Genomic DNA, 14,254 nt, shown 5'->3' with positions numbered 1-14,254 from the left:
AACACACATTATTTTTATGTTGATCATTTTTCCTTTTGCTATTTGATAAATTCATATCTGGATGGTGCAGTGGGTAGAGCACCAGGCCTGGAGTCTGGAAGACTCATCTTCCTAAGTTCAAATCTGCGTGACCCTGGGCACATCACTTAACAATGCTTCTTCATCTGTAAAAGGAGCTGGAAAAGGAAATGGCAGACCTCTCCAGTTCTTCGCCAAGAAAACCCCAAATGGGGTCATAAAGAATCAGACATGATTGAACAACAACAAAATTCATAATATTCTTATATTTTGTTTTGAATGAAAAAAATGAAAAAGACATGTTTTGTTAAAAAATTATCTGTGCTTTGTTTAAATGTGTTTGTGAGACAATACACATTTTTTCTTTGTTTAGTCATATTTCTGTCATGTTCAAGGCAAAGAAAGGGTAAATAATTTGTTCAGGGTCACACAGCTAGCAAGAATCTAAAATAGATTAAAACTCAGGTCTGACTTCAAATCTGCTTTATTCACTTTTCCCCCTAACTTGCCCTCAAGAATTGAACACTAAAGAAAAATTATACTCGGGAAGCAAAATCCTACTAATTTCCCTTGTTTTTAAAGCTATTTTCCATTAACGTTCATTCTGTAATTAGATGTTTTGTAGTTTATATAATTTAGGGGGATAGGACAAATTACAGAGAAGTTTATAACCAGAATCCATTCTCCAAGTGATTCTATTTTCCTTGTAAATTTCTTGAAATCTTCAGACATTCCCCAAACTCTATGATACCCTGACAAATACAACAGCCATTGTTCACCCTATAACCATTCAGTTGCTTTGTCTTCCCCATTCTGAAAGGTGGTCAGCACTGTAGGATTCCAAGTACAAAGGTGTTGTCAACCTAAATCACCAGCATGGTTCCCCTACATCTTTATATATCTGATATTGACAGCTTTATTAATAATCTAATTTAAAACATTTTATTGGGGACCTACTCCCTGATTAAATTGACCAGAATAACAACATTGAAACAGAACATATTTTCAGATTTTGTCAGATATAAAAACACCTGAAAATTGGTCATGCATAATTCCAGACAATAATTTGATTTAATTGGAAAAACATTTATTAAGCACTTCGTTTCAAATGCTGATTTGACTTCAGTTATAAAACAAAAAAAATGAAATGGTTCCTTCCCTCTAGCAGCTTATATAGTAAAACAACAGAAAGGAAACGTGTCAGATTCCCAGCCTTTGACTACCCACTAATTTCTTAATGTACTTAAATTCCATTCCTTTCAAGATAAAATCAAAAGGAAAGTTGCTTTTTAGAATCTAGAAGGCATCAAAAGTTGTTTGTTTTTTTCTTGGCTTAAAAAGTCATATTTATGCTAATAAATATGGAACTTTTCTATCAATATCAATCTGAATATTTGAAATATTAAATAATTTGGAAGAAATGGGTTTTTATAGACTATTTTAGGAGTGCAGGCTATACTCACTCAGCAACCACTCTCTTCTTTCCACCCAATGATCTCCATCATTTGCCTGAGTTATTTTATTTACTGGTTGTTCGAAGTGTCCTTCACTGAACTTAAGAGAATATTAGTTGGATCCAATCTCGGTTTATAAGTTTGTTGAACAAATGTCTTGATTTAGACCCTAAATAGTGAAGATGTTGTGACTTTTCTGACAAATGCTAGGTTAGAGCTATGGATAACTACATTTTCCTTAGAAGATCCTCAAGAAAAAGTCTAGGTTCATTTAAGTAGAGGTTTGCAAAGGACTAGGCCTGATAACTGAACTCTGCTGTCTTCTAGTCTTTCCAAGTGAAACATATAATTGAAGCAATTCTTGAATCACAGATGACCAAATTTTATAATAATAGTTGAATAATAATAATTCACATTTATATAGGACTTTAAGGGTTGCAAAATCTTTCATAAATATGGTCTATTTTCAGCCTCATAATTACCTTGAAAGTTAATTATCTCCACTTCACAGATGAGAAAACTGAGAGTCTGAAAGATTAAGGGTCTTGCTCAGTGTCACAGAGATACAAAGACTCTAAGGCAGGATTCCAAATGTGATACAGTAAAAAGAGTACTAGTTTTGGAGTCAAAGAACATGGGTTCAAATTCTACTTTTGACGCTACCTATGTGACCTTAGATAAGTCACTGACCTTCCTTGCACCTACATGCCCTTGTCTGTAAAATAAAAAGGTTACACTAGATGGATTTTGAAATTCTTTCCAGTGCTTCATCTATAATCTAATGACTTTAGCTCCAGCTTTATCTGTAATACTGGGTGGCCACTCTAATGAGGGACTGAGATTATTGACCCTGATTGACCCTGTACAACCAGGCAGGAGAAAAAGCAAGTAATTGGACAACCTGTCACTGCTCCAGGCGTCAAGAGAGTCCATCACTCTTACAATTCTACTAACTAGACATTCTTTGGGTTAACAAATCCTTAAAACAAACACTTCATGTTTCTTCTGAAATGCCTTCAGTGCTACGGTGAAGGTTAAGTCTCTCATTAATTCACAATTTATTGAAAGTTGCTTCTCACCTTACTTTGCTGAGACTAGGGCACTGAAAGATAGAGTGTGAAGTCAGCCTGGGGTGAAGGTCTAGTTTGAGAGGATGGAGAAAACAGGTCTGGGAGAGATGCTGCAGCTGGTCAGCCTGAAAACAACCCTGGGAAGCTGAGGCAGATGACAAGAAGGGGGGATAAAGCACAGGTAGGGCCCCACCCCCAAAATCCTCCTGTTTGAAAGTGCTCATTGGCCAAGAACAGTAAACAACTATTCGTTATTTGGTTTTTGTTCAGACATTTTCAGTTGTGTTCAACTCTTTGAGACACCATTTTGGGTTTTCTTGGCAAAAATACTGGAGTATTTTTCTTTCTCCAGCTCATTTTACAGATGAGGAAACTAAGACAAACAGGGGTTAAGTGGCTTGCCCAGGGTCAAACTAGTCAACATCTGAGGCCAGATTTGAACTCAGGAAGATGAGTCTTCCTGACTCCAGGCCTGGCACTTTATCCATTACACAACTTAGTTGCCTATATATGTGTTTAGTAATTAACAAATCATACAAACCATATCGGAATAAAGCGAACCAGAGAAGTTTACTCCAAATAAAACCCTGAATATATATGATTAATGTTGTAGAGTTAACATTCAGAAATGATACTAAGATGACATGTTGTTATATGAGAATTTTGAAAAGAAAATTTTAGAGAAATCACTGACAAAAAAAGTAAACAAACACTTTCCTCATTAAGTCATAGGAGAAAGAGGCAGCAAACCAAAATAAATCTTCAAATGAGTTTATGGGATAAGGACCTCCTAAATTATGAAAGTTAATTGGGAGCAAAAGAAAGATTGAAAATAACTAGATTTCATGAGAATGACAGAAAGCAGCTGTAGCTAAGTACAGTTCAGAGAGTTAAGCTAGATGAAAGAGATTTCTGTCACTCTGTCCATAATGCTGGGACATTCTAACTTGATAATTCAGTTTTTGCCATTTCCCTGGTTTTATTAGGGTAGGTTAAAGTGTTTACTAAAATAGACTTTGGTTTCTTGGATTTTTTTGTCCATTATACATTAATTCTAATACATGCTTCATATATATGTACATATGCATGTATATGTTTGTGTATAGATGCATATGTGTATATTATATAGACATGTATATATTATGTAGCTCTATAAAACTATGTGTTTTATCTTGGGAGAAATTGTGTGAATAGAACTTGAAACAAATCTAAAGCATGGTTCAGAGTATTGATGGACAGAATAAAACATTGTGCTGCTGTAGTAACCCTCCATTTTGTGAACATCCCCCATCTCTCCCCATCACTGGAGAGCTGCCTAGGAAACCTGCCCAAAACCCAACAAAGCCTGGCCAGGCAGAAAACACGCCAAGTAAACCTGCCCAAGCCTGCTACCTGAAGCCCATAGCATTCCCCTTTCTATCTAGCTCTCAAAACAGATTTGGGAGTTTCCAGTTGTGTAACAAACTGATTGCTAGACAACGATCATTAAGCAACGCTACCCTTTGGCTTCTGTTTTTTGCTGCTTGCTCCCCTTGGTGACATTTATGTTGTGGGTTCTGACTATATAAACCCTGAGATGTATATGCTTGGGGCTGCCTCATTTGGGTACATGACCCCTGGCAGTCCCCGGGTTAATTATGCTCCACAATAAATTACATTTAAAATGATTAATGGTCTCCACTCACAATTTCTGTTACAGCACTGTCAATATAACAAGGAGCCCATATCACAGGAAAAGTGGTGTTCTCATGAGCTTGGCCTGCTTCCTCAATGAGGTCCACTCTTGCAACATGAGGAGCCCAGTAAGCTGGCACAGAGACCAATTTTGTTGATAAAAAAGTGAAAGAAGGCCAGTAAGCTATTTTGACTATTATGAATATCCAAATTAACTATAAAGGATATATGAAGAAAGACATTATCTGCATCCAGAGAAAGAACTGATAAACAGAAGTATGTATAGAAAAATTTTGCATATATATGTCTATAAATATATGTAGACATATATATGTAAAATTTCATTTCACTTTTTGTTTTATAACCAAAGTCAAAACAAGGTCTGAAACAAAGTATGCACTTAATAAATGTTTTTTTCCAATTAAATCAAATCATTGTTTGTAATTATGTATATGTATATATGAATGTGTATCAATATCTATATAATTATATAAAACCTATTGTATTTAATGGTAGCCTTCTCTAGGGTGGGGAATACGGGAGGAAAGAAATTTATATGGGAATTTTATTGTATATTTGAAAGAAATAACAAGTTGTGTAAAGTAGATTTGTAGTTTCGTGTTCAATCATCTTTTTATTGTACTATGTTATGGAAATGTTTGTTTTATTCCATAAATTAAAGAAAAATAAAATAAAAACAGGCAAGCCAAATAGAGCCTTCAATATATCCAAATAATGCACTTGGTTCTGAGAAATGCAAAGAAATCATACATGTTTTTGAAATTTAGTTTTGGGTTCCTGAAATTACCAATATGTTTTGAATTACGGTTTTCAGACTGAGTGGTTTTCACTTTTCATAGCTGGTGTTTTGAAACTCTGAAAAATCAAATTATATTTTAAAAACACTAGGGAAACTTGATTGTTTAGAAGAATCCCTTTTAAGTCCAAGTCACAAAAATAAATAAATATATGGCACCTTATCTCTTTAAATATGTTTTACTACTATTACTACTACTGATGCTGCTATTGCTTCTGCTGCTACTACTACCACTATAACTCATTTTCTTGTGGAGACAGTGTGATACAGTGGAAAGAACATTTGGCTAGGAGTCCCAAGATCCTAGAAGCAAATTCTCCCTCTGATGTTTATTACCTATGTGACCTTGGGCAAGTCATTTCCCTTCCCTAAACTTCATTTGTAAAATGTGGCAGTTGGATTAGGTGGTCTCTAAAGTCCTTTACAACTCTTGATTTATGAACTTCTTGGTGTCACTCTCAGTGGCTAACAAAATGCAAACAGATGTGATTCTCTTAGTACAATGGAAAGTATGCTCCTTGAGGGTAGAGACTAAATTGTTTTTTTTTTCCTTTGTATCCTACACTCTAAGCATATTACTTACATGTAATAAATAATTGGATTATAGTATTGGAAGTACTTTAAGGAGTGGACCTCAAGATAACCTTGCCAGGCTTCAAAGTGCAAGAAAACCTTCCAATCTGATATCTATTTAACTGTATATCTGCACACTGAACTCCATGGAGATTATTCTTGGGATAGCATACTTGATTTTATTTTAACTTTGCCCTGAATGATATCATTTAATTTGGATACACAGGATACATAGCACAAAGGAAAACAATGAGGCAGCTTCCACAGTACAGTGGAATTTTAAAAAGTAACAAAAACCTGGGTTCCTATCCTACTTCTGAAAGTCATTTAACTACCACAGACAGATTTTTAATAGATTCTTCATCTGTTAAAAAAAAGGGGGGATACTAGATGGTATGTGAAGTCTCTTTCTATAAGATATCTATGATCTTTTTTTTCCTCTTATGTTTTTCTTTTCTTTTTTTTTTAACAAAAGTTCAAATTTTAGTTTGGGAAAAAAATGACTCCTTTAAAAGTAGGATTTGTATCTCTAGGACTAGAATCTAGCCTTTGGGGAGGAAAGGGAAACAAATAATGAAAACAGACATGGAGAAAGTCTATTTTAAGCTGATATATAAACATATACAAAAAAGAAAGGCTTTCTTACTCAATTTTTAGTCCAATAGACAATATGCTGAGCTCAGAATCAGAGCTAAGTTCAAGGTTCAACTGTGATACTTTCTACTTGTGCTACTATAGTTAAGTAACTTAATTCTTTAAGCCTTAAATGAAGGACAAAAAGCAACCTCTGAGAAGCTCTTTTGTATAACGGGGATAGATATACTATTATACTAATTATACTACATAATGGGGTTAATTATACTTATAATACCTTATCACACATGAAGTACAAGTTAAGGAAAGTATTTTATAAACCTTAATGAATTGTTTATGAATTATTTTTGAACATTAGTATTACCTGAACAATAAAATTCAATCATAGCACTTGGAGTCATTGGTCCACAATGCACATTTTTCTTGTTCTTAACTATTGTACTATGAATAAGGACATGGTATATCACTCCACTATCCTTGCCAAGAAAACCCCATGCACAGTATGGCCCATGGGGTCATGAAGAATCAGAAACAATTGAACAAAGGAACAACAATATTATGTAGCAACGGTGATGTGAACTTTCAGCTATGATTTAAAATCATTTAACAATCCATCAGACAAGGATTCTTTTTGCCTCTTCTGTATCCTCAGCACATTGTGCAATAATTGGCACAGAGTAAATGATTTATAAAGGCTTATTGACTGACTGTAACTTCTGAAAAGGTAAACTTTGGCATGAGTTAAGGAGAAGGATGGCTTAGTGTCTGGGATACCATGGATAGGGAATACTATTTAAAAAATGGTGCCATGGGACATAAGTTCATGGATCAGCTTTTATTCTGTCCACATTCTCCAGAGATTTGTGCTTACTTAATTTTTCTTGAGTGTCTGAATTTGCCACTGTGTCTTCTCTTTATTAAGCCATATTTAAATGCATAGTGTATTTTGGGGGTATATGAAAGCATAAAGGACGCAAAGAGGCTAAAGAAGAAAAATTTAGAAACAGATTATGAAGGGATAGAATGCAACCTAGTAGTCATGAAAAATTAAATCTGGAAGTATCTTTATTCATCCTTAGGATAACTGCTTAAGTGAGATAGAGGGCATAAAAATGATTCATCTCTTATTTGGAAGAAAGCATTAGCCTTAAGAAAATATCGATAGAACAATACTGTAGCTGAAGTTTTCTTATAAATTCTCTAGTTAGATTATGTGAAAGAGAAAAGCAAGCATCTCTTTTAGCAATCTAAACTTTCAGATGATTATTCAAATGCCTAGATCTTTTGAAATTTTTCAGACAGTCTCAAAACACCATAGAATACCCAGATGATAAATGTACCCTTCCAGTCTGATAGGAAAGATGGCTTCACACAGGAAAACTTATCACAAATAGCAGCAAGGTTAATGAAGTGCAAACTTCATCTCTTCAGAATAATTCATACTAATTTGGAAGAGAGTGTTGCCATAGCTTCCCAGAGCAGACTTCAAAATGCCAGTACTGTTTAACACAGGGGTGGGAGAGGAGACAAGCGGAAAGTGACTCACCGTTCGAGATGTAGGGGGAGCAGATGGGCTTGTTAGGGAAACCATCTCCTGGATTGCTAATCGGAGTTTCAGGCGATGCAGAGGGTTGCTGATTCCTATTTCTCTCTGGATCTCTGTGTCTGACAGAGCAGACATGATAGCGCCACTTTTGACATTGGCCCGGCAGGCTGCAACATACCAGGCAGGCATTCCCAACCACAGCTATGGGGATGAGGGAAAGGGAGAAATGAATAATCACAAGCATCCAAATTTCTCTTTTAATCTAACTCCCCCCCCCAAAAAAAAAAACTGGTTTGAATAAATGTAACTTTTCTGCTTTAAAATCTTCTTCCTGGGTGACTGAATAAGTCAGTATCTTGGGGCTTTTCTCTTTTGTAAAATGTAGGGGTTGGGCTGGATGGCCCCTGTGCCTTCTCCTTCCACATTTATTCTTCTGTGATCATGAAGCTTCCTTTCTGGTGTCAATAGCAACTTGGGGGAACACAGAAAATTCAAGATAATTCAGTTCTATAAGCACGATACTTTTGCTTTGAAATTCACTAGATTAACATAACAGTATTGTAAGATTAGGGGTCTACATTGGCATAAAGTTCTGTAAAACTGGCATTAACAGAAATCATAAGATAGCAAAGCAGTACAGTTTTGTGGAAAGAACACCATATCTATAGTCAGGAACTCTATCTTTTCCTTGCTACCCATGTGGTCTTGAGAAAATCATCTAACTACTCTAGGTTTGGGCTTAATGAATCCTTAAGCAGAAGTTTTTAACATGGGGTATGGAAACGCATTTTACCTTTAATATTTTGATAACTACATTTCTATACAATTGATTTCAAGTGTAATTTTTTAAAAAGATTTTTTCTTTTTTCTTTTTTGGAGGCAGGAAGGTAAGGCAATTGGGGTTAAGTAACTTGCCCAAGGTCACACAGCTAGTTTTGTGTTAAGTGTCTGAGGTCAAATTTGAACTCAGGTCCTCTTGATTCCAGGGCTGGTGCTCTATTCAGTGTGGCACCTAGCCGCCCCCATGTGTAATCTTTCACATTTTATTTTAGGCTCTTAGAACCATTATTCCAAGATGGTGTTTTATAATCATCTCTACAAACTTTTAAGTTCTTAGAACTTACATCTTGTATTATAATCAGAATGAGGAAGGGAAGAGAGAAGAAACCTTCAAAGGGCTGCCTTACTCATCAGGAAGAATGAGATCTTTGATGTAAAGTAACTCCAGTGATAGGGCAAGAAAGGAAAATCAATTAGTCATTCAACAAACACTTATTGTCTACTACCTGCTGGGTACTCTGCTAGACCATGGAAGTACAAAGACAAAAACTGAAAAATCTTTGTCCTCAAGGAGCTTATATTCTATGAAGGACACAGATTACTGCCAGGACAAGAAGATACAACATGAGGGCATCTACTACATGTGAAACAGATAGTCAAACCAGGCTCTTGGCAACTCTCTTATGGGCTTCTATTTTAAAGTGGGGGATGCTGCCTGATATTCTGAAATGCATGTTCCCATGCATTTCATGGGGAAATGGGGTTCAAGATACAGAAATTTTGCTGAAATATAATCCTTTGGTGTTGGCAAGGCGTCATGTAACTGAATGACTCAACTAAGTAAGGGATTTTAGACAGAAATGAAAAAGTAATTAATTGATATGGCACCATCAGACCCGGAAAGTTTCAAATGAAACTGAAAAGACCTTGAAAAAATGAAGCAAAGTAAAGTGATCAGAGTAGGAAGATAATTTCTATATTGACAGCAGCTTTATAAAGAAAAACAACTTGGGAAGACTTTAGAACTCTTAATGACAAGTCAGAATATCAGAAGTCCAAAGATGAGCCATGCTACCCACTTCCCTCCAGGGAGACAATGGGCTAACAACAGAGAACGAGACATATATTTTTGAACACAGATAATAAGGGGTTTTATTTTGCTTGACTATACACATCATGAGGGAATTAATTTTGATGTACTGATTTTTATTGTTCAACAAGGGAGAAGGAAACAGAATGAAGAAAAAAATAAAAGTTCATTTTTGTAAAGTAATCAGTAATCTTTAAGTAACCAGGAATCTTAGTCTAAAATCTAGGATGTCAGATTCCAACATAGATTTAGCACTGGAAGGGGATTTAGGCATTATCTAGTCCTGGTCTGCACAACATATGGCCCATGGGTGCACCAAATGATTTTGAGTGAACTGTGGGAAAATGTAGAGTTGCCACTGTGCACTCTCCTGTTTGTCACATGACCTGCGGCAACCAACCATCGTCAGTTTATCTCTAGTCTAACCTATCTGTGACCTGAAGAAGTTTAGCCTAAAGTTGTGTAGATCTGATCTAATTCAAGACTTATTTTAGAGATGAAGTAAGTGGGACCCAGGCTGCAAAGGCAAAAAAAAACCCCCAGAACTATGGTCACAGCCTAGGTCTCCTAACTCTTGTCCTTCTATTTTTATAATCTTATCCTAAGTGATAGAATGGAATTAACCCATATCCTGACAAGAAAGTGTGCATAATGAGATTTTTTGGACATGGCCACTTACTTTGCTTGACTGTACTTATTTGTGGCAAGTTTCCCCCCTTTCTCATTCCCTTTTTCCTTCAATGGTGGGAATGGGACATGATGGAAGGAAGAGAAAATCATTTTTTGTTAATTGAAAAAAATATTAAAAATAAGTAGCAATCTTTCCATAGCTGTATCACCGTCCCCTCAATTATGCAGCCTTGAGATTCACACCATCTCTCTCCTTTGCCTTCTACATTCTGTAATACTAACAGACCTACCCATCAAACCCAAATCGCCTGATTTAACCCTTGGTGATTCCACCCTTGGGTCTCTAAAGCAGTCTGCTCTGATGGATGAAGTGTAGCAATAAACATTTATGTCATAGATGGTCATGCCTTTCCATAAATGCCACCCCTGAGTAACCTTTGAGTATCATTTTGACATGGATAAATTAGAGCCAACCCAGAACTCACTTACACATGTCATTTACAACCAAATTTGTACTCATGGATATTGGGGTGAAAAGTTAAGAACATTCTCTCACTGTATTACTTAGCTCATTCACCCTGCTTATTCAATTTTATGATTTGAGACACATCATGAAGCAATTATAGGCCAATTCCCAGATGCTCAAGGTAGGTTTAATTATTGCAAACTGTGGTGCCTGTCATTTCTTAGTACATTAATGTCAATGGATGCTTGAGCATTTTTATACTGACAGATTCACTCATCATCTCTCCAAGTAACAGTCTTCTCACTGGAGATCTTGAGAAAGTTTTTATCATAATGAAAGAAAAATGTAAAACAAACCAACAAAAAACAAAACTGAAGGAACTACTATCATTCTTCTGAGGCTTATTGGGTCAAGTACTCTGTCAGGTAATTGATTTTAAATATAGTCAATTCAATGACTAATTGGAAAAGTAAGACAGTCCCTGACCACAAGCATGAAAACCTTTGCTGATGGATTAGTATTGACTGCATTAAGCCATGGCATCATTTGCTTAGTGGAAGCAGTTTTGTTTTTTTGTAAAAACATAAAGTGTTTCTTTTTAATGAAATTCAATTTTCCCCCATGGACAAGAGTAAACTCAGGGTGATCCAAAATTATTTTAAAAGTTAAGTTGGGATACTTTATATTTCCAAAGCAATAGGGATGGGGACTGTGAGTTCACTAACAAAGGGAAGTTCCCATTGAGGAACTTCCTCTACCATTACACAGCATTATATCTGCAACTTAGAATGCCTAGAACAGAGAGATTAAGTAATTGGCCCATGGTCACACAAGATAGTATGAGTAAAAAATGGAATTTGATTCCAGATCTTTCTGTCTCTACCAGCTCACTATCCACTGGGTCTAACTGTCTCACCCAAAGACATTAAAAAATCCCAAAGCCATATATAGTTTTCTCCACATTTGAGGTAAGGACAGAACTACAAAACACAGAGAAGGGAATGACCTACCCACTGCCAAAAATCCATAGTTCCTAGGCTAGAAGAAAGGTATCAAGATGTTGTTAATGAGGCATGTGAAAGTGAATCCTAGGCTTAGCAAAATCCTTTGTCCTGGACTAGTTGATAGCACCCCAATTGGGAGAGAAAGCAAAGGAGAAGTGGAGGCCAGAAGGCAGCAGTTAACCCCAAGAGAGGACACCAGTCTCTCACTTTGGGCCAGAGCTGATGAATTTGTGTGTTAGGTTGTTTTTTCTACTGCTTTCGCAAAGTTGTTTGACTTGGAAGGAGAAAAAGAGGTCGGTTCTAGGCACAGATGCAATTCTTCAGTATTATAGAATTCTTCATTATTATAGAAGAACATCAAGGCAAAGGATTTTGGCAAACACTATCTTTGGATGATGAATGACAGTTACTCCCAATTGTCCTATTCTTCCATCTTAGAAGATATCTTTGACTTAACTGCCCTTCCATGGGATTCTTTCTTAGCATAGGATCCCAGGGACCAACAGCTTCATTTTGGAGATGAGGAAGTAGAGGACCAGAAAAATGAAGCAATTTGTCTAGGGTTAAAAAATCTAGAATAGGAAATGGCAAACTACTCTGGTTTCTTTGACAAGAAAACCCCAGATGGGGGCATGAATAATCAGACACGACTGAAATGACTCAACAACAACAGAAATAAATGTCAAAGCAACTGTCCAAGGCCCTCTGACTCCAAATGTAGTGCTCCTTCCTGTATATCAAACCCAGGACCAAAGAGAAGGATGAACTCTCTAGAGACCTTAGAGTAAAACTTGAATATGAAAAAAACCATGGTTCCCAAGAAACATCGAGGCAAACATAAACATTTGTCATCAATATCAGCAAATTCCTTGTCAGTCACAGAAACTGTGACTCTCAAGGAAGCCCCTCTTCTGTCCCCTTCAGTGAGTCTGGACTTTGATGGTCTTTTAATTTACCCTTCTACTTACCTCTAGCCATGCAACCACTGTGGGCCCATCCCACTGGGCAAAAGGTAATCCCTTTCTTCGAGCTTCTTCCAAAAGTTCATGCCTAAAGCATAAATAGATTGAAAACTGTTAGCTATGGAATATGGAACAAGATTGCTGTAATTATTGAAAATGGCAACATTAACACAATTCACTAATCTCCTTTAGGAATCCTTATGAGTAGCCACTGAATAAATGTGTATTCCATCTCTTGAGCATATGACTTTTATGTCACATAATTCTCTTCCTAGAAATAGAATATTAGGTTTTAACTGGCATCAATAAAGTACCATTTTTTCTGATTAATTCATTGTTTGTAGCATTAAATACAGACTGCTAAGAAACTACTTTTTGCTATGTTTAACACATATTTGACATAAAAATCACTTCTATGCATCAAATATATATTAAAGTTGAAGACGCTATATTTGGAAAAATTCAGTCCTGGATTTATGAATAACAAATTCCTAGAACCATTTTTGAAGATAATCTGTCACCATCTTAAGCAAGACCTTGGGCCTTTGTTTCATGTATCAGTCTTATAAAGAGATGATTCAACTCCTCCACTGGACCTAAACACAAAGTGGGAAATTCTAACATGCTTGTGTATTTATGAGTACTCTCAGCCCTTTAATGGAAGTCAGATGTACCACTGTATAATAAACAAATGATTGTCTCCAAGAATAGATTTAACAATAAAACTTCGAATGATGGCTTTATAAATTTTACTTTCCTGCTGTGGCCATGAGACAGTATTTTGTCATTAGCCCTGACCTTAATTTCCATAGAATACTTTAAAAGCATTCATTGCTGACCTAGTAAGTATATAATTTCATAAAACTGAAATCAATCTTCATTTGATTGATTCTCCAATTTAAAACATATTCTGTGTTCCTTAGAGTTCTTCCCTACAAATACTAAATAATAATGAATTTACTCTAAATTAATCTATTTACTCTTGAACTCTGCTTTCCAAGTTGAGGTTTAAGCTATTTTAAAAAAATAATCCTGCATCTGTATTATACAGATCCCTCAAAATAAGTGTCTGAAGATACATGTATTTATGTAAATAGCTTGCAATAGCCTTCTATGCACATCATGCTAGTTTATATTACTAAAGCAGAAAAATACAAATGGAAATTTCTTATTAACACTGGAGCTTATCTTGTGTACCTCACTGAGAGGTTAACAGCATTGATACAGTAAGAAAAGCAATGAGGAGGAAAGGAAACAAGCTATAGTTACATGGGTAAACTTCTCATAAATCACCTGCTATTCCAATTTGACAGTAGAGACAGGATACTTGACTATTTATTGATTAGGTCCACATGCAAACCACCTACTACCTAGAGACCTTAGTTAGGATGCTGTATGTAGAATTCTCTAAGCAACTGCTGGGTCGAGGCAGGGAAAGGAGAGGAGAAAAGAATTCAATTTTTCACAAAGCTTTTGTTGTTCATTCATTCAGTCATGTCCAACTCTCCATGACCCCATTTGGGGTTTTCTTTGCAAAGATACTGGAGTGATTTGCCATTTCCTTCTACATCTCATC

General features: G+C 35.9%; 1 protein-coding gene across 3 annotated transcripts in view; it reads right to left on the bottom strand.

Moving 5' to 3' along the window:
* The window catches only part of PPFIA2 (PTPRF interacting protein alpha 2), a 737,051-nt gene that overhangs the window by 28,017 nt on the left and 694,780 nt on the right, over nt 1-14,254 (bottom strand). For all 3 annotated transcript variants that reach the window (XM_069094786.1, XM_069094785.1, XM_069094787.1), the window contains 2 exons: nt 12,685-12,766; nt 7,747-7,947 (listed from right to left, as the gene is read on the bottom strand). In XM_069094786.1, the coding sequence (XP_068950887.1) occupies nt 7,747-7,947; nt 12,685-12,766 (283 nt within the window). The remainder of the gene's footprint in view (nt 1-7,746; nt 7,948-12,684; nt 12,767-14,254) is intronic.

The sequence above is a fragment of the Petaurus breviceps genome, unplaced genomic scaffold, assembly GCF_028583685.1.
Source record: "Petaurus breviceps papuanus isolate PSGF00001 unplaced genomic scaffold, PetGlider_PUasm1.0 221, whole genome shotgun sequence".
Lineage (NCBI taxonomy): Eukaryota > Metazoa > Chordata > Mammalia > Diprotodontia > Petauridae > Petaurus > Petaurus breviceps.
The sequence above is the reverse complement of the archived record's forward strand: the minus strand, read 5'-3'. Positions and strand labels throughout refer to the sequence as shown.